A 25,891-nucleotide genomic window follows, 5' to 3' on the forward strand; every position below is an offset into this window, starting at 1 on the left:
GAGCAGCAGATTGTGTGTACTTATTTTGTTCTGTCTGTATTCGTATATTTATTATTCACCGAAACAGGTCGATATAGGTTCAATAGTTTCGTTCTGTTTGTTTATTTTCTGTTATTTTGCTCGGTTAACGGTTGTATAGTGTAAAATATATGAACTCATTGTTCTTCCGTAATGGTTGTCTGGTACAGTAGCTTGTTATGTTTTGTTTGCTTCCCAACCACATTCCGGCAGGCCCCGCCTTCTGCGCGAGGAGGTTATACTAACAAGCATTTTGACCAATAGGTAACAGTGTACGATAGTCAGTTTGAATGTATCATCCAATCATAGTGCAGGAGGCAGGATTTGTCTAAATGTGGTTGGGGAAAAAACGGCACTTGCCAGCCGTGTGCTATGTCTCTTTACAGGTGATTGGTGAGGCTGTGTGACCAATCAGAAAGCGTCTAATCGCTCAGAGAGAAGTTGTTAACCCTATGACTGACGACGAGTCTCTCAGCTGAAGTGATCATTAAAGCGGTGTTGAGCTACTTTTTTCTCGACAGTTAGTGAGCGAAACCGATCTGGATATTCGGTGTTTCCGATGGCACTTGTGATGGATGAGAAAACGGGAGTAATGATCGTGCTGCAGCGCGTTTGTTGTATCGGAGCTCTTGGTCTTAACTATGCAGCCGTAGCTTGTCATGTACAACACAATTGTCACCGTCCACCCTAGTGGCTGAAATGGGTAAGTTGCTCTTTTTTTTGTGAACATAAGTCTTTTATGTTGTTGGATATATATTCTATCTCCCCCACGTACATGTATGTGGTGTGTTTATTAGCTCGAACCTAAAGGCAAAGCGTCGCGAGAACGAGCTAAACATTAGCTATGTGGCTAATCGGTAGGAATGTCTGGTCCTGGCAGGTCCATGGTGTCGCTCTAACCTTCCATTTCTCCTTAAATGTCTAACAAGAAAAAAGTGACCAGTCTGAAGCAGGAACGTCTCTATTTCTGCCCGTTAACGTTAACAAACCACTCCAGTATGTTCTAAATATGTTTTTATTAGTCTTATCTCTTTTTAGTTCCCTTTCAGGACTTGTTTTCCCATCGACTGCCTGGTTTTATATGCGGTTAAAAAAAACTGTTTCAAGAGAATTACGCTTTAAATCCGTGTATTTGTCGTTTTTACTAATGAAAGAGCACCGATTTGTGTGTCTGGAGCGTGTTTTAATGAGTCCGTCGGTCGTGTTAAGGGACTTGGTGTACACTTTAAACTTTGGGTTGTGTTTTATTAATAGTTTGTTCACTTTACTGTACATTTCCGGTTGTGTCGGTTACATACATCTTTGGCACGCGCTTCCAACTTCCTTAGTGTTGGGCGTCGGGAGGACGCACGCGCTGGTGTTTGCTGTATTAGACACGTTTTTCAGCATCGTGTCTGTCCTTGTAAAGTTGATTCGCTCTCGTTTCGACGCACGTATTTGGCCTCCTTTGCGATGGGGCCTTGATCGGTGTCTAATTATTGTCCGAAGCGACTAGGCGGTGACGCCGAGAATATTTTCTGCAGTTATGACATACGTTCAGGATCAGACATGATGACTACACCATTACAGACAGGGACACGATGACTACACCATTACAGACAGGGACACGACGACTACACCATTACAGACAGGGACACGACGACTACACCATTACAGACAGGCACACGACGACTACACCATTACAGACAGGGACACGACGACTACACCATTACAGACAGGGACACGATGACTACACCATTACAGACAGGGACACGATGACTACACCATTACAGACAGGGACACGAGGACTACACCATTACAGACAGGGACACGATGACTACACCATTACAGACAGGGACACGACGACTACACCATTACAGACAGGGACACGACGACTACACCATTACAGACAGGGACACGACGACTACACCATTACAGACAGGGACACGACGACTACACCATTACAGACAGGGACACGACGACCACACCATTACAGACAGGGACACGACGACCACACCATTACAGACAGGGACACGACGACCACACCATTACAGACAGGGACACGGCGACCACACCATTACAGACAGGGACACGGCGACCACACCATTACAGACAGGGACACGGCGACCACACCATTACAGACAGGGACACGGCGACCACACCATTACAGACAGGGACACGGCGACCACACCATTACAGACAGGGACACGGCGACCACACCATGACAGACAGGGACACGGCGACCACACCATGACAGACAGGGACACGGCGACCACACCATGACAGACAGGGACACGGCGACCACACCATGACAGACAGGGACACGGCGACCACACCATGACAGACAGGGACACGGCGACCACACCATGACAGACAGGGACACGGCGACCACACCATGACAGACAGGGACACGGCGACCACACCATGACCGACAGGGACACGGCGACCACACCATGACAGACAGGGACACGGCGACCACACCATGACAGACAGGGACACGGCGACCACACCATGACAGACAGGGACACGGCGACCACACCATGACAGACAGGGACACGGCGACCACACCATGACAGACAGGGACACGGCGACCACACCATGACAGACAGGGACACGGCGACCACACCATGACAGACAGGGACACGGCGACCACACCATGACAGACAGGGACACGGCGACCACACCATGACAGACAGGGACACGGCGACCACACCATGACAGACAGGGACACGGCGACCACACCATGAAATCCTTGATCTGGTGTAATGGGATCGCTCCTCTTTTTAGTCAGACATGGCATTATGTAATTATAGTAGCACGACATACAGGGGGACTAGAACTGTTGCTGGGTTTTAGTCTTTCACACTTTTCATCCCATGATGTTTTTATGCCCATATCATTATAATCTGGATCCAAGTTGGTTATTCGTCCTTTTTTTTTTTGACACTGCAGACTGTAGCTCTGGCTTTGGGCCACGTCCTTTGGGTTCTAATCTCTGATCCTCACCCTACACACACACAAACACCAACACCCCGTGCATCTTAGTTCTGCCCCCAATTTACTCTGGTGCAGTTGCAGTGGGGGAAGGGCGGAGGTGGCTTTTGGGTTTTCTTAGGGGGAATTACATTTGGTCTGAGTGCTCCAAGCTAGTGAGTATGCTGTTGGAAGAGAAATCACTGTATATTTCTTCTGTTCATTAAAAGAAGTGTTGAAATTGACCTATTTGATTGTATTTTCTGGATTTTGACCAGTATTTCATAATAGTTTATAACACAGATGTGTTTAGAACAAGAAATACAGTGCATTTCATCTGTATTTGCCCCTGAACTTTTCCACAATTCATAGTTTCTCCACCTTAATTAAATTATATTTAATTGTACATAATGTATTTTATCTCATAACTTGGTGGCCTGTTAAGGAGGCCATTTTTCCAAAAAAGAAAAGAAAACAATCCATGATGTAATACTGAAAGAGTTGGATAGCATCAGTTCAGATGGGAAAGTTGTTCTTCAGACTAATACCCTGCATGGCATTTTTGGGTAAAAATGTGATATAAATTACCATTTAGAATTTTGCAGTTTTTGGATGTAGGTTCTCTATTTTAAAATTGCACTTTGTGGCCTGGGTACATACAGTAGTGCTACTTTTGGCAGAAACACAACACTGCTCATCACCCTAAGAACACCATCTCCACAGTGAAGCTTGGTGTCATCATGTGGGGATACTTTTCATCAGCAGAGACGGCAAAACTAGTCAGCGTTAACGGCAGGATGGATGATAAGTCAATTCGAAAAGAAAACCTGTTCCAGTCTACGAGAGAACTTTCCTTCCAATCTACTATAAGCCTTCTGCAGAATCTACAAAGGAACAGATCAAGACCAAGAACCTGAATGTTTTAGAATAAGTACTTTACTGATTAAAAATTGCTATTCATTAGTGTTGTTTGTCTAAGTTGACAACACTTAAGCAGTTTTACCAAGAAGAATCGGTAATATTATAAGGATTCAAGGCTGATCAACAAACATCCCAAAGTTGAGCAAATGCCACCTAGCAGATAATACAGAACCAAAGTGGTACCAGGATACACAGTTTGGATATTATACTGCCTGGTCCTCTCTCCATAGACGATATGCTGAGACTACAGTGGCAGAAAGGTGAGGAGGGTTTTATATTTTAGGAATGATCTTGGCCCTTGTATGATCTGAGATAAGCTGAGAATTTCTATCACAGAAGATTGTAGTATATGTTAAGTTTCTAATTTAAGATTTAGCTTTTATCATAATTATGTTGCATAATATTTTCCCAGGATTAAAACATGGGGCCTCATACGCGGTTCACAATAAGTGGTTAATTATTGCAAAAGCGTCTGGACCTTTTTTGTCTTTGGTTATCATTATATACATGAGAATACATGAAATCTATTAGAAACAAATGTTTCAATGGAGATGTCATCAATATCTTGACCAATTAACCTGGTGTTTTCTTAATCAGTGGGTCCCCCCCCTCCCAAAAAAAAATAATTATTATTCTAACATCTCTGTAGCAATGTAGAACTGAATCCTGAACTGCATTAACGTGTTTGACCAGCAGAGGGAGACAAACTGCGTTTACACAGCTTTATTGGTAGTATTTGAACGTTTAGTATTTATTTTTAGATTTTATACGTTTTATTTTTAAAGCTTTTGCATATTTTCATTACAGAGTTAATAAGTTATGTGGTCATAAAAGGACAGACCTGATTAATTTCACTGTATACATGTCATACAGTACTGTATTTTCAGAATAAATACGGTGTGTAATTTACACCGGTTTATAATTTCAGGGTGTTTTTCTACTATAATTCGGTTAAAACGTGTAAATGTGGTGTGTGGTGGTTTTTTGTTTTGTTTTTTTAAATAACATGTTGTATCAGCATCCACATGTTAGTAGTAATAATGATTGTGATAATAATAATTTAATTAGCTATTATTATAATTATTATTATGTATTATTTATTGTTGTTCAGGGGTGTGTGAGGAATGTGCAGTATATTTTATTCGGATTAAAAAAAAAATACCACAACACACAAAAGCCGTTTTTATTTGTGTGCTGCACCCCTTCCCCCAGCGCGGGGGCGCGCACGCGTGATGAAGTGCGCGGGAATGAGTGACGCGTGAACGCGCGTCGCAGGAGGAGGGGGTCGGGCCGCAGGAAACAAACCCACAGCTAAAGAGTTTTTAATGTCCGCCATGTTGGCCATGGCGCACTGAACCAGGGAGACAGAGCGGCGCTACGGCGAAATCACACCGACAGAGAGCGATCGAGCCCCGGGCCTTTTCGGCTCCGTTCTTCTCGCTGGACGCGTATTTTTTCAAACCAATTCGACGACTGACTCCGAAGAGCGACACAGATTCCTCAATGAGAGCTCTAACAGTGTCATTTGGGAATGTAAAGGGACATTATATGTTTATTTTACGTCTTTCGATATAAAACATGAGTAAATTGTCGTTTCGGGCGCGGGCGCTGGACGCCACCAAGCCGCTGCCCGTCTTCCGCTGTGAGGACCTACCGGACCTGCACGAATACGCCTCGATTAACCGCGCTGTGCCGCAGATGCCGACGGGGATGGAAAAGGAGGAGGAATCGGTACGTTTTTAATTCGCCATCGCTCATTTTTACACACGGTTTCTGTGTTATTTTCGCCTCAGTATCGCCTGCGCAGGTTTTCACAAAATGGCCGCCGCTTTTGGGTGTTTTTTTTCTCCCCGGTAAATCGTCTTATTTCTGTATCCGTCGGTGAAATTTTTCACACCGTGCCAGGACGTAAAGACGTTATGTTACGATTTTGGGAACAATATTTATTTTGTGTCGTTGCGTTCGATTAGAAATCGGCTTGCGATACACAAAGGAGTCACGTGACCGTGGCCGAGCGGCCATTTTGTTTTTACTTCGGTCGTAGGAGCTCGTTGTGGCTGTAATGACCGAGAGCAAACAGCAGAGGGCGGAGCTGAGCTCACACACCCACAGCGCATCCACATTGGAACCCTGTACTAAATTCAAACCAGTGCAGCAGGTTTATAAGCAGATCTGGAAATATGTGGAGTCTTTACACTCTGTGTTTACCAAATGCTTTTGGTAACGCAGTTGTCCTTGAAGCATAAAAGTAGTTTAGACATGCATTCTTGATGCTTTAGCAGATAAGTGTTTGTTTAGAGAGCAGAAAGATGGTCTGTGAAGGTGAATAATCTAACATTGTATGTTCTGCAGGAGAAAAGGACTAAAACCCTGTAGCAACTTCCACTTGAGTCTAATTCATTGCCCAGTCTATGTGAAGTGTTTGTATTCACTGTACATCCTGGGCATTCTTCAGTGATGATCTGTAGGTATTTATTAGCCTTCTTGCCTAAACTGCTCCAGTTAATGACACACACAATGACCGTGGACCTTTTATACTGAATGTTATCAGTTAAGTTGGCTCTGATATGAAGCGTTCACACTGCACTGGGTAACAGAACCAGGTGTTTTCCTCGACACACCTGTTGTCTTTGGCCTGGTCACGGTTCCCACTTCAGGTGAAAAGCCTGCTTTTTGTGCATCACACTTTATTTAGGACATAATGATTAACTGATTTTTGTCAGGTGACATTAGAAAATACTTGCACCTAAAATGAGTATGTACAGATGCAGAACCATCAGTTTGTTCAATGAACCCTAGGTTCTGGGGACGTAACAGTCTGAGTGTTGGCGTTTGGGCCTATTTTGTTCTAAAAACCGGTTCGAGAGATGCTGTTGTGTTTTGTCATAAATGTGCGTGTTTACTGTCCACAGAAATCTTGCATGTGATCACAGGATAGAACTTGTCTTAAATGGTGATGGTAGCAGGCTTTGTTTCACAGAAGCTTGCAGAGAGACCACTTCTAATGGAGCATAATATAGAAACGTATAGTACAAGTGTATTGTATGCATTCGGTGGATTCACCATGACCGTTCAGTCCACTACCTGTCAAAGTGCAAAGGGACTTTAAAGACCAAGTGTATTAGTGCTTTGTAAAACTGTATTTATGAATAGCATGCTTTTTTTTTTTTACTAGATTTATTGTAAGTCAGTTTGCTTCAGACCCCTTGCTTAGCTGTCATTGACTGTGGCCAATGAGCATCATGTACTAGTGAGATCAACATACAACCACCAAAAACATGGACAAGACACCACAGGAGTGCAAATTTAGTACTGCTCAATACAGTTTTAAGCTTCTGTCAACATGGCCTATGACTAATTAGCATTATTATTATTAATGTATATAAGAATGCATATTTGTTTCTGTAGCTGTAATCCTGTACACTTATCGAGCTGTTCGAGGTTGACCCTATGGCTTGAGGAAGTGGGCTGTTTATGTACATGGAGGCTGTTCATGTACATGGAGACATTACTGGCCAATTCACACCTTGTTGTAATGTCTGTTTTTATTTTTGCTGAAATAACAAAAACGAAGCTCCAAAAAAAAAAAAAACTCCCATTAGTCCCTGGATCACAAGGGCTTAATCTATTTAATCTACTGATTTGGTGTATAAAGCTGTAGTTTTCAAGGCTGTCCCAGAGTGCACAATTAAGTCTTTGGGATGATGCTGTTGTAAGAGAATGAGTCACACTAAAATAAAGAGAGAAATCAGGGTGTATGCTTCCAAGAATAAAACTGCTGAAGTGTCTGTAATTAATGTGCTTTTCTGTTATTTGTACCATAATTTCTTTTTCATTTGATTTTGATGGAAACATAATTAAGGGACAATTTAAGCAGTTTCTTTCATAGAACTTAAGAGTAAACATGTGGAAGCCGCATCACTGATCAGTTGAATGTTTCTGCCCAAAAATAACATGTATAGTCCAAACTTATAGGCTTAAGACGGCCTGCTAGAACTCCCCCAGCCCACAAGCATATAATGTGTTTCAGAAAGGTCAAATGTCCTGTTTCTTTTCCTAGTTTAATTTTAATACAATTTAAGCAGACATTTATGGGTATACACACACACACTCTGGCATAAAAGTGTGGCTGGATGGATAACGATCGCAGTTATTTTGCAGATCATAATTTTGTTATTAGAAAATTATCAGAGCATTGTTTAGTGTTAGAATCTCATCTAAAGGCCAGCTATTTAGCATGGGGATTTGTAAACTTATTCACCATTAGGGACTGTTTTATTTTTGTTTGTTTATTTATTTTTATTTATTGATTTGTTTGTTTTTGTTTTCTCTGCCAAACTGGAATGAAGGCCAGTAAAACTGAGTGCTGTCCGGGTGATAATTGCCTTAGATTTTCAGTTTAGAACATTCAGCTTTATAAAAGATATGCAGTCACATAACAAAAAGCCGTGCACAATTACATAATGGGATTGAACCCATGTCTGACGGCGTGTTCTTAAAGGAGATTGGATCGAACTAGCATGGAAATTTTCAATAAATTATGTAGACTCATTGCATACTTTTGAAATGGTGGTCTTGTTTGTTCTCTCTACTGTTTTTATAAGCAGCTGTTTTAGCATTTTGCTGAAGAAAAAGAAAATGTTATACTTTGTTAAGAAATAGGTTGATGTTGCTACGTGTTTTTCCCTGATGAGTTTACAGAAAAGCAATATTTTACAGAAAAATATTACAAAATGCAGAAATACATATATTAAGTATTTGGTGTAGATATCCTGTTTGCGTTTATATGCACTGTAGTTTATTTACTTTTTTGAGGGACTGGTTTTTATAAACATTCCAGATTCTTTAAGGGGGGCTTCTTGCTCAGCAGTGACTAAACTATTGACCGGATCTGTAATGTGATTAAATAAGCAAGTTGTGCACAGAATGCTGTTGATAAACCAGAGCACTATAAATTGACCACTCTGAGCACCTGCTGGTTTATTTAGGAAATAATATCTGACCGCTAAATATAAACTCTTTTCTTTCTATAGAATTGGCTTGTATTTTGTGTCTGGTTTTTAATTGATATCTGGATGTCTGTCAGATGTGGCAACAAGTAGTTATTGTAGAGCATTAAAAAAACAAGCCCTTTGTGATGAGATTTTCACTATAGCACTGAAACATTGTTGGGTAATTAGGTGACAAGACATCTATTGCACTTAAGAAGCGTGAACTGTGACAGGCTTTACTGTATGTATATGTAGTTTATATTACAATGTACATTTGACCAATGTTTTAGTACAGGAAGAAAGGGCAGAAACTCTCACACAAGCTGTACAGCTGCAAATGGGGACCAACTACGTACATACACGATGCACACAATACAATGAAAAAAAATAATTGTTTAAAGCAAGCATTAACTAAATATCTACCTAGAACACTTGTACTGGTGTTTAAAATATCAGATGCCAATATCTTTAAGCAGGCAGTGGTCTAAATATGGATTCATTAGAGTGGTATTTTGTGAAATTCAGCAGTACTGCATCCTTCTCTTTTCTCGAGCCAGCAGCTGAACAATGTCCTTTTTTTTTTGTTTGTTTATTTATTTTGGAGAAGCCGAGATGCTTTGTGTCATTATGGAGTCTGGACGAGAGGTGATGGAAGTGTTGGAGTTGACCTGCTTTTCTTTGGTTCCCAGGCAGAATGCTGAGACCGAGTAAATAGGCAGCCAAGGCTGCTTTACTCAGCATTTTGTGCCCATCATGTGGAGCAGCAAGTTATCCTAAAGCTGCTAAGTTGTAATGGCCCGATGAGGCTGAGTATCAGCTTGTCTGCTTTGTCACATCTATGAAGATAGCACTATTGGGGAAAAACTTGGTTAGCACGTAGCTGCAGTCTTGAGAATCCTAGACAAAACTTTTGCCCCCAATCATTAATCCAGCTAATTGGTTTATTGTTTAAATGCATGAATTAATATTTTTGCATTTATTGTGGACTTGGGGCTTTTTCAATTCTTGAGGTTTTTGTTTTTTAATCAAGATTTGTGATAAACACCCTCACTCAAATAGCCAAACATGCTGATAACTTAAATATAACTCTATATATATATGGATGGGTGGGAGTCACAGACCCCTGGTTATCCAGATGCCACCTATTGATGTGCTGCTTTAGTATCAAATGTACTGCTTTAAACTCTGCAGACAACTTGTGCTTAAAATTTTACCCAGTGAAAGGTATCACGTCTGTGGGGAACACAGCAAATTAATGCCGCTACTTGTGAGCTCAAAAACAGTGCATGATTTTGCCAACTTGAGTTTATCTTTCTCCTCAAGCTGTGCTATAGGTTAAATTTAACAAGCCGATGAATAACCAACTGCGAGGTGACTGCTGGACTGCAGAGATGCAGATGCCCAATGCTGCTGTTTTGAGACCATGTATGTGGATGTGTGTGTGTGCGGGTGTTAAGTTTAAAAGTAATGTGGGATTTGCGTTTTAGCAGCTGTATCTATACATATGCATGTTAAGCTTCTCTTTTACACGTGCATTTACTGCATGTTTAATTTTATGTTGGTGCAGTAAAGCTCTGAAGTTTTATGCAGTCATATTTTGAGTCATTTACATTCACCAAAAATGATTTGGTAAAGTGAACAGATTGAAATATCAGGTGCATTTGGGCCATTGTATGCTACATGATGGCTGAGCATCGGAAGGACTAAAGCTGTCTTGGGCTTCGGTGTTCAGACTCTAAGCTAACACTTGCATTTAGAGCTTGTTGCTTTTATTTCCTCATTTGTAAGAGGCACTGGATAAAAGCATCTACTAAATTAACTCATTTGTCTTGAATGTCCATATTGTGGAGATTATAGACAGAATCACAGTTTTCATTAGTAAGGGGCTTAGATTTGGGTGCCAAAACTTTTGAATCTCCGTTGGTGGCTATATTATTAATTCTGATTTTAGGTTTTTACTATTCTGGTGCTTTTCAGTAAGTGCTATAATTATAATGATTGGTTAATTATCATTAATTACAGCATTTAGCATTTATTTGATGTTGCATGCTGGATATTGTTGTAGCAGGATGGCAGGAGATAAAGAACTCGTCATTTATTATTATTTTTATTTATTTTTAGTTCAGGCAAGACTGTGACGTTCCACAGTACAGAATAGTACAGTACACAAGAAGAAACTTAAATGTTAATGTAATGCCACAGTGGGCCATTAAAGGAAATAATTAAAAAAACAATTGCCAATTAAAGTTTTTGTCAGCTTAACTTGCGTACTGAAGCTGTTTGTCCTGATCCATGTGTGCGTGCTTTTGTTGTAGGAGCACCATCTCCAGCGGGCCATCTCGGCACAGCAGGTGTACGGGGAGAAGAGGGACAACATGGTGATCCCTGTGCCCGAAGCAGAGAGCAACATCGCCTACTACGACTCACTGTACCCCGGCGACTTCAAGATGCCAAAGCAGCTCATTCACATACAGCGTGAGTTGGCAAACATTTAGACTTAATATGAATGTTAATTAAGCAGCAGGGCATTTAGTGAGTCCAGCAGTATCGCGACTGCTCGTGAATGCAGAAGCGGGTTTTGTGTGTGAGGGCTGTTCATGCTGCAGATGCACATGAGCTGTTGGTTGGAAGCCATCTGCCTCTTGCCTTTAAGCCCTCACTTTGAGGTTTTCTTTGAGATGCCATTGGTGTAGTAATTACTACGGCTTTGTGTGAAGAGTGCATGTTGTACAGTAATCACCATTTGTCCATCTGTCTACATTTGGTACATTTTCACACTGCTTGGATTTTCCTGGAAAATTTTGGTTTGCGTGTGTCCAGTTTTGGAAATACCCCATAATCACATCCCCCAACATTATTTTTTTACCCCTTTCCATATTTTACAAACATAAAGCTTTTAGCAAAGCACTGAGTGCTATTATACAGGGCAGCTAAGACGGAGAATGCCAAACTTAAGAATGAAAGTTGGCAGAATAATAAAATAACACAAAAAGAACAGAATATCTTTAATCTGTACATTCAGGAAAAGGTCTAAGTCCCTGCCTGCCCTTTTTTTTGTTACATTTTGAAATATTTAAAGTTCATGAGACACAAAATTGATAGTTTTGCTTTTCCTGAAACAAGACAAGAAGGTTATAAGACCACGGCGGATCCCCTTTAAAAATTGAAACCAGCTGACAAATGCAAAGCTCTGGTGTTATGTTTTTCTGTGGAAGAGTAACTAGAGGTATACAGGCCTTTTAAAATGCATGAGAGAATTGTCATGTTTCTGCAGGAAGATGGTGTGTGGAGATTGATATTGATGTTTTCTTTATCCATCCGTACATGTTTATTTAGTTACATCTAGTCGAAAATCCCTGGGGTTGCTGCTTTGTGTAATGAGTTTTCTGTGCTTTTCAGCAGCATGTCCTGAAAAGTGTTTAGATGCAGTGCTTGGTGCTCCCTGAGAGAGCTTATTCATACTACTGATGTGTAAATACATCCATGAGGTGTTTTATAAAATATTCTCTTGATGTGCTTGTGGTTTACAGCCTAAGAGTTTCCTTTGCTGTGTTTCATTTTTGTTTTGAGAAGCTAACCAAACATAAAATTTGAGTGCAGGTCTGTCCACAGTACTGTTTGTCTCAAATAAACACTGAAGTTTTGTGGACCTCTTGCAGAACCAATCAGCGTTTGGTTCATTGTCTATAAGAGACCCATCACACACTGAATAGAGCATGAATTGAAATCGTACACTTTTGTAGTTTTGTATATATGCGAGTGTAGGGAAATGTGTCAGGCCAGAATGCACGTATACACTACTGACCGGAAATGTCCTGCTGCTAAATGGCATCTGAACACACAATAATTCACAGATTACGGTCACAGAGTGAAAGATAAATCAGAGTAATGGAGGAAATGGAAAGAAATGAACCATTTCTAACTGTTCTTTTCTGGAATTCCAAAAGGCTGTAGTTGGTTTTAAATCCCTGACATTTAAGCACTATACTTCTTCAAATTAGTTGTGTGTGTGTGTGTGTGTGTGTGTGTGTGTGTGTGTGTGTGTGTGTGTGTAGATTTGATGCATATTTACCCCTTGTTAGTTACTACAGTGACTGTATTCTAGGAATGTGGTTATTCCCTTCTGGGTTCTCTTTTTGTGTGTGTGTGTGTGTGTGTGTGTGTGTTCGCTTAGTGCATTTAGACGTGCTGGCTTTTTTATTTATTCATTTTTTCATTTGTTGTACAGCTTTCAGTCTGGATGCAGAGCAGCCGGATTACGACCTGGATTCTGAGGATGAGGCATTTGTGAACAGGCTGAAGAAAAAAATGGAGGTGGGGGTGCTACAATTCGAGCAAATGATTGACCGGCTAGAGAAGGGCAGTGGACAGCAGGTAACAGCATTTGTTAGAATAAGATTGAAGGATTTATTTATTTATTTAACTGAACTCATTGTTATTGCTCGGTGAAATTCCTAAATATGTCACTGGCTTTTCAGTTGGTGACGTTGCAGGAAGCAAAGCTTTTGCTTAAGGAGGATGACGAGCTGATCAGGGAGGTGTTTGAGTATTGGAGCAGAAAGAGGAAATCGTGTAAAAACGGATCACTTGTGCCACTAGTCAAGCAGGAGAAGAGAGATTGCTCCAGCACCAATGACCCTTATGTGGCTTTTAGGCGCAGGACTGAGAAAATGCAGACCAGGAAGGTGAGTGTCCTAAGACTTAAGTTAAATGAAAACACACTTGAAACGGTTCATCTGAACACTTTCTATTAAAATAAGGTATCATAAACCTCAGTTCTGCATTTCACTGTGTATGCAGTCACAAATGGACTCCTAAGTTAATCTGTAAAGAGTGTAAACCTTTTCAAATAAATTTAAAGCCCTCATTTCCAAAGGTACCCACTTTGATAAATAGCTTCTTTTCTTGATTATCAATTACAGAACCGTAAGAATGATGAAGCATCATATGAGAAGATGCTGAAACTGAGGAGAGACCTGAGCAGGGCTGTTACCATTCTGGAGATGATCAAGAAACGTGAGAAGAGCAAGAGAGAGCTGCTGCACCTCACACTGGAGATTGTAGAGAAGAGGTATGGTAGCAAAATTCTATAGAGCATGCTATGTTCATTTTGTTTTCAAATAAATCATGATACCACGTGCATTACACTGAACACTCGCTGATGCTACCAGTAACTATAGATTGTGCTCAAGAAACTAGGTTGTTTCCGAATTGCCAAAAAAAGAGCATCTGGTTGGAAACACACACACAGTTCTTTAAAGGCCTCTTCCATCCCTCACACAGCATGACTAAATATTTTCAGTAACTTCATATTAACAGCTGTTAATCACTGCTCTGTTGTTCCATGTGGGTGTAAGTGTAATAGGAGAAAGTGTTAACATTTTATAAGCTCAGCCTCTACGACAAAAGCACATAAAGGCACTAGACTTTATGATGACCTTTCTTACATAGTATATCATGTTTGTGTGTCTGAGTGGAGTCACCATAATGTTGGGCAACCTTTCCGAAACGAGCTGTGGTCTTCTTTTCTCACAACATATTTATCTGGCTAATATCTGCATTTTCACTGACCACAAGGTGACTCTAGTAGTTTTGTGGCTGCTGAATGCTACACTTTGTTTTGTGTTCCTGATGAGGAAAAAGATAGTTTTGTCATTCATGCTTAAAAATGAATCTGCCTAAAAAGTAAGAAATGTTCTATAGACAGCCAAGAGCTGCTATTGCCAATGTATGAATTGTGGCATGTGGTATGTAAGTTGGGCAGGATTTGGACATGCTGTATTTAGTGTCATAATTCCAAGAAGTGCTGTAGTCTTCTCCACCTGAGAGCTCATGGTACCAGGTTGGGGCTAAAATGTAAATCATTATTTAAACAAAGCAAGCTTATATGTATATACACATGTCTTTGGTGTTTTGCAATTTAATATTGAAAGCCAGTGGGGAAAAGGAATACACAAGGTATACGACAAGAGGAGCTGGATGTGTCGACAAAAAACAGCATTATTTTTTATTAATCGGCAGCTCATCTGAGTAGCCACCACCTTATACAGGACAGGAATACCTTAGATCAGCTGAAAGGTCTGTAAACCCATGTTTATTGTTTATTTGGTCCAAAGTTGTTGCTGATTTTATTCATGGATGTGATGGCTTGCTCTCGTAGCTCACTTCAACCCGGAAACACATTCAGCTGTGGCATGACCATGATAATGTAGTTACTGTATTTTGTACTGTACTGTATATGTACTGGAGATTCCTAAATAGTTTTGGATGGAATGAACACCTAAGGTGAAATAAATTAAGTTTTATAGTTTGGTAGCTGAGAACTTGGATACAGAGGTGTTTGTGTGTGTGCCAAAACATTCCTTTACAAATCCTCTCTATAATGTCTGATACATCAGACTTGAAACAGTTAACGGTTAGACATTGTAAAATAGATTTCTTGAGTTTTTAGGCTTTGTCTGAATGAATTCAGAGATTTTTATTTATTTGAGTCTCTTGCTGTGTTCTATCTTCTCTTACTCTGACCTGGTAATATTAATAGCACTTCTCAATCTCACAAGTGTTACCTTTGTTTTGGTACCAGAATTATTTAAATACAACTTGTAGTTTTTGACATATAATTTTAAATTGAGCGTGTCGTGGTTTTTTTTTTAAAGCAAAACTAGGCCTAGGGTGGAAGAGGTTACGTTTAATTTAGTTTAAACTAGTATAATTAGTTACCCAAGTATATTGGCGTTAAATATTGCATATTATGCTTATTAATATTAATGAGGAATTTTATTGCCCTATATTAATGTGTAACAGAAGTTTGCCATTGCAGTCTGAGCACGTTTTAGCTGACTTGTAAACCGTTTTAAAGATAAAATCATTGTGTTTCTCCAGGAACAGCATGCCTGAGTTTGGTGCTGATGTCATGGCAGAGGCGCTGGCCATGGCCAAGCCCATTTACAAGATTCCCATCATTCCCCTGCCCAGCAGCAGCCAGTATCGCCACCAGGACCATGTTGAGCTCAAGGAATATAGGGCTAAGGTGAGGGTTTATCTGATCCTACTGCAGTTAAACCTGGTCTAAAAAGTGGATGTTGCAGTGTCTGTGAAGTGAATGCCTAGATTTGTTTAATCCTAATTCCATAGTTTAGTATCAGAGAAATGAGAATTTCGTGATATAACTTTGGTGGTCTACTAAATCAGCCTGAGAAGACTGAGATGGTCCGGACAAAGAGGAAGTACGAGAAAAAGCCCAAAATCCAGCCGTTCTCCACTCCCCAGCAGTCTGGCTCTCACCTGTTCAACCTCAAAGACCTGAACCAATACGACTTTCCCAGCTCAGACGAAGATCCTTTCTCACAGGTAATTGCATGCAATTTTCTGCATACGTTTTTCTTAAGACTTCTTTGTGAACTTTTGTGCTACCAGTTTCTTCTGAACAAACACTGACTCTTGAAATTCTTTCTATTGTATGCTTTTCTCGTTCTCTCCTATGCAGATGCATTCTGGGTCGTCAGAGGCTGAGGAAGAGAACGACCCTGATGGAGCTTTTGCTTTCAGAAGGAAAGCAGGCTGTGTTTACCACTCTGTATGTCCCCCACTCTTTCATTTTTCTCTCCCATATTTATTTTTGCTAGTTCTTCAATCATTTGTCAGGGCTGTGGTATCAGCAGGGAATGGTGATGAAAGCTAAAATACTATGTATTGATATCACTTTTAAATAACCTGTATACATGATTTCTCTTTCTCTCTCCCCTTAGGCTCATTTGGATCAGAGAGGAGGCTGGCCATGGTGTGGTGAGACTGAGGGTGGGTCTTGTGATCCACGATTCCGATATTCTCTCACCAGCCTTTCAGCTCCTCGTCGTTGTCTGGGGTTGGCACGCCGTCGGTTGGGACGAGGTGGCAGGCAAGTCTCTTTAAATCATGTAGCATGTGTCCTCCACAGCAACCTCTTTTTGCTCATTTATTTATTATTGGCACTGCACAACATAGTGGCATTCTGCTTAAAGAGGGGGAAAACTGGTGGTAAAAGCAGTGTGACAAATATTTGCACCATATTTATTTAATAAAGCAGAAAAGGTTTATTTGACTTTTGCTCTAAACCTAGTCTACATATTTGTTGTTGCTGTGCCTTTGCCATATTTTAATGTCATTACTTTACATGATGGTCACAGTTCCTGCATTGTGACGGGCTAGAAGAAGATTGTCCTTGAACTGTAGGTTTGTAGTTCAGGACTGTAGTTCCATTCACTAACTGTATAACTGTCTCTTATGTACAGAGTGCTCCTGGATCGGGCCCACTCGGATCTTGACAGCATTTTCCACAGTCTAGATTCTTACATGGAAGGGGATTTGACAGCTTCTGCTGCTCCTCCTTTCCCCGAGGGCTCATTGTATAGGAGAGCTGCCTCATCCAACTCCCCATCACAGTCTTCTACTTCCTCACCTGACTTGAGGCAAATCTTACAAAACATTAAGTCCTGCCGCTGGAGACACTTTAAACCACGGACACTAAAAAGCCAATCGGACACAAGGGGTAACACGCCCCACTGTGGTCTCAGAGGTTTCAGTCGATCCTTAACCACAGCATTAGGATCAGGAACGCCAAACAGAGGAGCTGCTAGCATAAATTCTTCAGTGGGTGAGTTTGTTTGTTTGAGTTTTGCTTCACACCTTTTAATCTCCCATTCCTTTGTGTGTGTGAATAAATGGAGAGGAAGGGGTGTGTGTGAATAGAAAATTAGTTTGTACAAATTGTCTGGTTCTTGGTCATGCTGTAGTATGTTGGGAGGCTGCAACTTGCAAACCCAAATACACTTTCACGACTTTGTGCGTTATATGTGCTCATTTCAATACTGGGAACAGTTGCTATATGAATATTGAAACCCGTAATGGTTTCATTACTATTGTGGAAAGGAAACAGATAATGCTTGTAGGTTTTCTCCCTATTCCCAGCATCATTTATTTCACACTGAACATGAACTCATTGCCAAATGCTAATACTGATGAGGTTAATGGGCTCCATTTCAGCTTTTATGAGGAATGTTTGCGGAGAGATCCATCAGATACGGAAAGCATACTCTCTCATAACGCGAATAGAGTTGTATTGGTCTGTGTGGTTAAACTGAGCTTGTAGAAGTTAAGGGAGCTGTTGCTCTCTTGCTGTTTGAGATGTCAGCTGTTTATTCTTATTTTAAAATTAGTTGAAGTTAGAGTTGAAGTAGAAGTTGGTGCTTCTCATAAGTAAATTGTGCAGTGGAGAGTTATTTAGTGCAGAAAAGCTTTTACATAATGTGACACTTTCTATACATTTACATGCATTTCAGATGTGCAGTAAATACCTGGTGGCTATACTATTGATGGCTAATGGATGGGCAGACTTGTAGCAAATAAGAGGGTCAACACCGTCGTGATGGATAATGCTTTGATGGAAATATTTATGCTTTTTTGCTAATGATAATCATATTTGTGTTCATCAGTATTCACAGCAGAACAGTTTCAAGAGCACCAGGAGCAGCTGGCTCTCATGCAGAAACAACAGCTGGAGCAGATCCAACAGCAGGCTAGTGACATCTCCAACAACACACAGGTATGTTTTGCGGGTAAAAGAGAGACATGAGGCATACAGTGTGATTCTTTTTCATTTGTTAACTTTCTGTTAACTTACCTTTTAGTCTCAAGTCTCCACGTCTAACACGCTGGATTCAGCCAGTGCCCAGTTTGCAGCATCTGCCCTGGTCACATCTGATCAGCTATTGACTCTAAAAGTCAAGGAAGATGGTGTTGTAGGGAGTGGAGTCAATGGCATTCTCCAGGCCTCAGGTGAGAAGAATGGGTACAAATTTCTGGAAATGTTTTACTAAATCCCTTTTTTTTTTTTACACATTAGTGTTCAGTGTGACTTGTTTATATTGCTACTGTATCAGAGGCACAGAGCATATTTTGGTGCAGACAACAGTAACAAATACTGATTATGGTGGCATATGCCATCCGAATATAGCATTTGCTGCTGTCGCTACTACCCTGACTCACATTAATTCTGGTGTAGCACAGGAAAAAAAGAGAGAGAGAGATTGTGCAAAGTGTCTACTGTTTAGGTATAAGATCTGAACATGGGGGGGCATGTAAGACTTCAGTGTTTTGTTTTGTGTTTTAGGTAATTTGACCCATTCAAAGAAAACCATACATCCGGTGTCACTAATTATTTTGTAATTGTATTATTATTTTACAGGAGTTTACAAGGGCTTACAACACTCTACTACATCTGCTTCAATGCTCACAGGCCCACCACCAGTGACTATGACCTCTGCCCCTCTTAGCTTACCTTCTTCTAATAGTACGAACTCCACCACCACTTCTATCCACAATCCACACAGCAATCACGGGAACAGTACTGCCAACTCCACCCCACAGCTTCTGATAGGCAACAGTCTGCGTCTCAGTGTTGCCACACCCCAGATTGCCAGCCTCAACTCTCGCCATCTGCCCAGAAGTCTCGGTGGCGTCCCACCCGCTGCCTTAAAACTCGCAGCCGCTGCTAGTAATTGTCAACTTCCCAAAGTCACCACTGGGTAAGTACATAAAGACATGATTTGTTTATATCAGGTTTATTTTAGAAAGAAACAAACTTACAAATACTGTTTTTGTCTCTTTTTTTTTCCTTTCCAGGGAGAATCATGAGCAAGAAAAGCAGTCACTTAACAGTATAGCGGAAAACACAGTTGCTATGGAGGTGACGTAGTAACCGTTGCCTGGGCGATCATTTCCCTGCCCACTACCTTCTTTTGGTGCTGTGCACCAATCACTTTTGGAAATGCAAAGAGACGTCCGGTTTCCACAGCAACTGTCAGGCTTTGACAGCAAATCTCATCTTTTTTCCCCTTTTTAATATATATTCATTATTGTTAGAGAAAATTCATATGTAAATTATGAATATGGCAAATATTCAATGTACAGTAACTGCATATTTGTATAAAAAAAAAACCCTCCTCCACCCCACCAAAATCTTGTATATATGTTACTTGAATCCAGAAATGTTCATTTGTGATGTTTTGCACTTGGAAAATCCAGAAATTAAAAAAAAAAAAAAAAAAGTCAAAAATACAGAATGGGAGAAAAAAAAAAATAATGCAGAGTGAGTGTTAGGCGTGTTGCGGGCGAGAGTACCGAGCATTGTGCATGGTGAGGAAACCTGCTGTTTTACCTATTTATTGTGCTGTGTTTACACTTCTTTTTCCATGAACACTGTACCGTCATTTGTTCCTGTGTTGTAGGTGTTTGGGTAACTACAGTTGTGTTGTGGTTTTTCCTTTCTTTTTTTTTTCTTCCTATTTTCTTAACACTTTGTGAACAGCATCAGGTTCTTCATCTCTCCATTTCAGATGAGTCTCTGCAAATCATACGAGTGCAACTTTTTTTTTCTCCCCCCCCTCTTAAATGCATTTTGTCTTTTTAAATTGTTTATCCCCATTTATTTGTGTTCCGTTGCCTGTTGATTTTGTTTAGAATGGGCTTTGTGGGCTGTCACTCGGAGGGTTTGGGCATGGTGGGTGGGGTGGTGTGTAGGAATCTTCCATTTAACTAATAATCCCAAAACAAGTGATAGACAGGTCATGAAGTCTTCACTCGGAAGCATCTGTGGCTTCCACCTCAACTAAGCACTGTTTTTTTTTTTTTTTGTTGTTGTTTGTTTTGTTTGTTGTAGGGTTGTTTTATGTTGACTTAAGTAATGATTATCGCTGCTTTTGTATACTTTCAGTTCCTTTTTCATACTCTGAAATATAGCTTCCCCCTTCCCCCAGTAGTTTCTTTGTACAAGAGACAATTATTTTTGTATTTTGTTTTGTTTTGTTTTTTTTGGGTGGGGTATTTTTGTTTCCGTTCTTGTGGTGAAGCAACTTTGTGCTTCGCATGGTGGAAGACTTTTGTCCTTGTCAGTATCCATCACTGATGAGTGAATGCCGATGACTGTCCGTTCTTGCTGTGCTCGTGTCATTATTTCAGCTAAACGGCACGCGAGATAGAGAAAGGAGCGGGAGGAGTCACCCAGCTCAAATCTCCAACAGACTCCAGACTATTTCATTTCCTAAAACCACAAGTTAAAAAGGTGTGCCTTCCTTTGGGAATATGCTTCTTCATCTCTTCCATGAAGAGGATGGCTCTCGGGCAAGGCTGCAGTTCTGTGGTCCCGTGTTGTCCAGAGCCTGGATCTCCAATACTCAATCCACTGGCTGAACTGAACCACCATCTAGTCCAACTTGGTGGCTGACGGAATTTAACTATTTAAAAAATAATAATAAATCATATTGAAAATCAAGAGGGGGAAAAGATGAGACCATTCACACAGAAATCTGATAATAAAGCCCAGGTTATTATATGTGAGAGGAGATCTGTGTGTTTTGTTTTTTTGTTGTTGTTCAATGAGAGCTGGTAGTTGCCTTCATATTTACAGGTTTAATTCCACAACACTGATCTTGAGAATTTAATTATTCATCTATTGTAACTGCTTCCTGCCTCCCTTGGCCGTGGATGTCATGGATGCTGAGCCTTTCCCAAGATGAATGTGAGCACATTGCAGGACTTCATGGGCTTTCACGCAGGTAATTCATGGTAGATCTCCACAGACCAGAATGGAGGTTTTTGGAGGTTGCTGTTTGAAATATTTGAAGTCAGTCTATGCATTCACAGTGAGAACATTGAGCACTCCAGTAAGATGCAGCATGAGATGGAAACTAAATCTATGAAGAAACTAAATTATAAAATTGCTGTTTGGATTTATTGTGAATTTATGACCTGCTATTAATTTTAGGTGGGTAGATAGAGGGTAGTGGTGGTGTGTTGAGAGATGTATATTTTCTATGAGAGTTACTGGGGAAAGCCATGGTGTGCTTATGATGTAGCAATATGCTTTTCCTCTTAACTTTGCATGGAGTGGTAATTATTTCCATGGCAACAATACTTAAATTCCTTTACTTTCCTAACAGCTGATTGGTCCAAGACTTGTTCACAGTCCTGAAAGTACCCCTGAGCATGTTACTTAAAAAAAGGCACTATTTTGAAACTTAAATATTTAATATGATCAAACTAAGCTCCATAATTTAGAGTTAAAATCTATTTGGCTTTGTGAAACAAGACCTAGAGTTTAAAATAAAATCCTGGCCCAATAGCCCTACCTGTTGTATGCAAGTCTATATCTCCTTATGTCAGCGACGATCTCTGGAACTAAAACTCACCGTCCTCTTGGCTAAATTGGACTGTTTCTTTGCAGCTCCCAGCCTGCTTTGCTTCTCATCTGTTGTGTCCCATTCTAAACTTTAAATATGCTGCCATCTTGGCTTGTATGAATGGGTTGGATTTGTTTTTTAATCGTTAGTTGTAAAGGATTTACAAACTAAATACAGCTTCTAAAAACATGGATGAAGGGGGATGATGGGGGCTAAAAGGCCTGTGTATCTTGACAGGTAGATGTAACGCTAAGGTATTCTGTGTTAAGCTCTTAATCATTTTAACTTTTAAATCCAGTCTGCTGCAGTACAGACCCATAACAAAATGTGAGCTTATGTGGACAAAAACCCTTAGTAGGTTCTTTTAAAAGGATCCTGAGTCATACAAATACTCCTTAGTGTAGTTTACATGCGGTTTTCAGTCTAAAGCTGAAACTGATTATTTAAATAAATAGAATAGAGAGAGTCCCATATGCTCCTTCATCATTTTGAGCAATTACTAAGAAATTGAATTTCTAATTGATAAATGTGTATATTTTAAACATATAATTGCATAAACCCCTTTGTGTTGTGCTCATGGAAAATCTGATTAGTTTTGTACATGTTCATGAGCCAAGATCATGATCCCTGTTGAATGTGACCAATGCAGATACAGTGATATATGACTCACTGTTATGGCCAGAGGATTTCCACTCCTTGTGTTGTCCAGCATTGTGTTCTGTATTTCTTTATGAGTGCTCAAAATGAGTGACTGCATCACACACCGTAATCCTTATTTATGACCTGTTGGGGCACAATTATTAATGAAGCTAAAGTAATGCTATGCTTTACTCAAAACTTAAGGTTCACTTCAGTAACCCAAAGGACAGACTATGACTATTTTATTATTATTATTATTATTATTATTATTATTATTATTATTATGGGAACAAACCAAATGTTTTTATCACCATGAGGGTAGGATAGGTTTCTTTTGCAATAAATAAAATCCTAAACAAAACGTACATTCGATTTTCTCCACCAGCTCAAAACTGCGAGTTATCCCTTCCTTTGTAAATTCACATGGTCCTCACCAAGATATAAAAACTTCACTCACACAGGCTGGCTATTTCCTGAGTTGATGAACACTTCTCCTGGAGGGTTTGAAGGTCACTACTGCCAAATGTCTGCCTGAAGCAGAGAAAATCATCAGTGGTGTGAAGTCTGTCTCAGCAAAATATCAGCACTGAAGTGCTCAATGAGTAGGAATCCCATTAAATTTGAGATGTTTCATTATTTAACTAATGAGCTGTATGTCTCAGGCATCTGACCATATTTGTTTCTTGTTTTTCACTCCTTTTTAAAAAAAAAAAAAAATCAGTAGACTCTTCCACCAAAAACACACTTGTTTACTGATACATAATTGATTGTAAGACATTTATTTTTAATGGAACCAGCTGACAAACTGATAGAAACTTAGCAGCGTGGATTTAAATGTGGTTTGATTTGGTCTGTTGGCCCCCTAGATCATTCAGATAAGGGACACACACATTAGCACAAAAGCAAGACTTTTTTGATTGCATTAAAAGGATTTGGAAACCACATTAATTTGCTTTACCTACACTGTAGTAGATGCCTACATAAGTTACTATAGAACTGATGTCATGGTAGAAACAGTGTATTTTTAACAGCATTGTGCTCTAAACTAATTTATTAAACAGATGATAAAACAGAGAGAAAATGTGATTGGGTGATCTCCGGCTAACTCGTTAGCTAAAATGATTTGTTTTGTAGGATTCGTCACCTGTGTGTCACAGAGAGGCGCTGTGGTTTCGAGTGTATTAGTGAAGACACACTGAGTCACGCTGTCATTCCAGGCCTGAGATCCCAGCATGCTGTTTGATCTGATGGAAAGGGTGGGGGGACATGATGAGCAAACAGCAAGCAGAGATTAAAGAGAAGCCTGAAGTGGTGTGTGTGTGTGTGCGCGTGTGCGTTCGTACGTGCGTGTGTGTGAGAGAGTGTGTGAGTGTGTGTGTTCGTGCACCTGTGTGTGCCTGTGTGCCTCTGTGTGTGAGATAGTGCGAGTGTGTGTGCACCCCTGTGTGTGTGTGTGTGTGTGTGCGTGTGCGTGTGCGTGTGTGTGCACGCCTGTGTGTGTGTTTGTGCCTGTGTGTGTTTACCAGTTCTACCTTGGCTCATCAGCTTGGCCAAACATTTTGCACTTCTTCTCTCCCTTCTCTTAATCTGGTTTCTAAACAGCACTGACCAGCTCACCTAAATTGGTAGCCACTTAAATGTGCTTTAGACCAGTCTGGCCAACTTCACATTAAGGCTGATCTAAATTAGGGTTAAGTTTGGGGATTGAGTTAGGTTTGGGATGAGGATGTACTTAGAGTATGGCTTAGGGTTGGAGTTAGAGCTAGAGTTTTGCTAGGGATTTTGGTAGGTTTGGTGATTAGAGTCAGGGCTTGAATTTGGGTTTGGGTTAGTTTAGGGGAGAATAAAATGATCATGAATCGAGTATTTTCACCTCAAGGTACAGGCACATTATATTCCTATCAGGGTTGGTGCTATAGGTTGGAGGTAGGGTTAGGGGTTAGATTTAGGGTCTGAGTTTGGGTTAGAGTTAATGTTGGTGTTAGAGTTAGGGGCTAATCCAAAGGCACCCATGACACCATTTGTGTAATATTTTTACTTTGAATTTGTACTTTTAATATTAACACACTAACAACAAGGACAAATGCAGGTTTAATGTACAAAGAAAGTTTGATTTTTTGATTTTACAAAAGAAAGTTTCTACATAACACAACATAGACAAGGTAGTCTCATGCTAGTCTCTATGATGACCTTTTCACCTCCGACAAATAAAGTAGCTGATTTAAACCATAGAATGGAGAATAATGTCTTTGAATTGATATGCAGTTTGGGGCATTTATACCTAAAAGAGGGGCAGTGAATTAGTGCAGCAGTCACTATGAAATAATAACAAAGTAAGAATACTTGTCTAAAGATGTTTTCACCATTTGAAGATCAAATAATTCCAATTATCAGTTAAGGAATAAAACAAGATGACGCATGCTATAAGAAAATAAACATATGGGATACAGTAAGACATGGAGGACCATTACCTTTACCATCCTGAAACAGCATAAGCAGAAAGTTTTTATTCCTCTTTTCTTTATCCATTTATTTTTACAATTAATATAATGTTCAAGAAACAGGTTCCTGTTATCACTTACATCACAGCAATGATGTATATAGTTGGATATATAGTCATTTCATCATCAATCTCTCTTATAGAGCATTAAAAAACCGCTTGTCATATTTTGGGGAAACAAACAAGCCCTCCATTCTGAACATTCCCATGATGGTAAAAAATTAAGCACTGACAATGGAGACTGTTGTAACTACTGTCAGAGCTGGCAGATGTAATAGAAACTTAATCAACACCCTGGAGTTGAATTCTGATTGGAGATTATTTTGAAGAAAATCCCTGCAGTTAATCGGCCGCACTTGATCGACACCTATATGCTGATTAAAAGGGGGTTTTTTGTACGCATTTAACCTTTATTAATCAGCATCAAGACGACCACTTCTTACATTTTACAGCTTGCAAATTTGTAATCTTTTTTTTTTTTTTTTGATTGCAATAATCAGTGCCTTTGTGCCTTTTATATATGAGGCCTCAGGACCATTGTTCTGTAGCTTTTAAGAGAGGGAGAGAGAGAGAGATTCACAGACGACTTTCACTTCACTGTCAACTGAGGAGTGAGAAGAATTACATGACCTTTCAGCTAATCCCAAGAGAGAAAC

At 40.1% G+C, this 25,891-nt stretch overlaps 1 protein-coding gene across 2 annotated transcripts; it reads left to right on the forward strand.

Moving 5' to 3' along the window:
- The first annotated feature begins 450 nt into the window (after positions 1 to 450).
- On the forward strand, positions 451 to 21,254 carry epc1a (enhancer of polycomb homolog 1 (Drosophila) a). Of its 2 annotated transcripts, none has more exons than XM_047817291.1 (14): positions 451 to 721; positions 11,198 to 11,357; positions 13,111 to 13,256; positions 13,361 to 13,567; positions 13,805 to 13,953; positions 15,765 to 15,912; positions 16,074 to 16,232; positions 16,369 to 16,458; positions 16,631 to 16,779; positions 17,153 to 17,514; positions 18,353 to 18,462; positions 18,548 to 18,695; positions 19,105 to 19,444; positions 19,542 to 21,254. In XM_047817291.1, exons 2-14 carry the CDS (start codon positions 11,258 to 11,260, stop codon positions 19,612 to 19,614), a joined length of 2,181 nt encoding a protein of 726 aa, XP_047673247.1. In that variant the 5' UTR covers positions 451 to 721; positions 11,198 to 11,257; the 3' UTR covers positions 19,615 to 21,254. The 2 variants fall into 2 exon arrangements, with proteins under 2 accessions (XP_047673247.1, XP_027033332.1); XM_027177531.2 differs by lacking the exon at positions 451 to 721 and adding an exon at positions 5,139 to 5,622.
- The last annotated feature ends 4,637 nt before the right edge of the window (positions 21,255 to 25,891 follow it).

The sequence above is a fragment of the Tachysurus fulvidraco genome, chromosome 8 (assembly GCF_022655615.1).
Source record: "Tachysurus fulvidraco isolate hzauxx_2018 chromosome 8, HZAU_PFXX_2.0, whole genome shotgun sequence".
In the NCBI taxonomy this organism is placed as follows: Eukaryota; Metazoa; Chordata; class Actinopteri; order Siluriformes; family Bagridae; genus Tachysurus; species Tachysurus fulvidraco.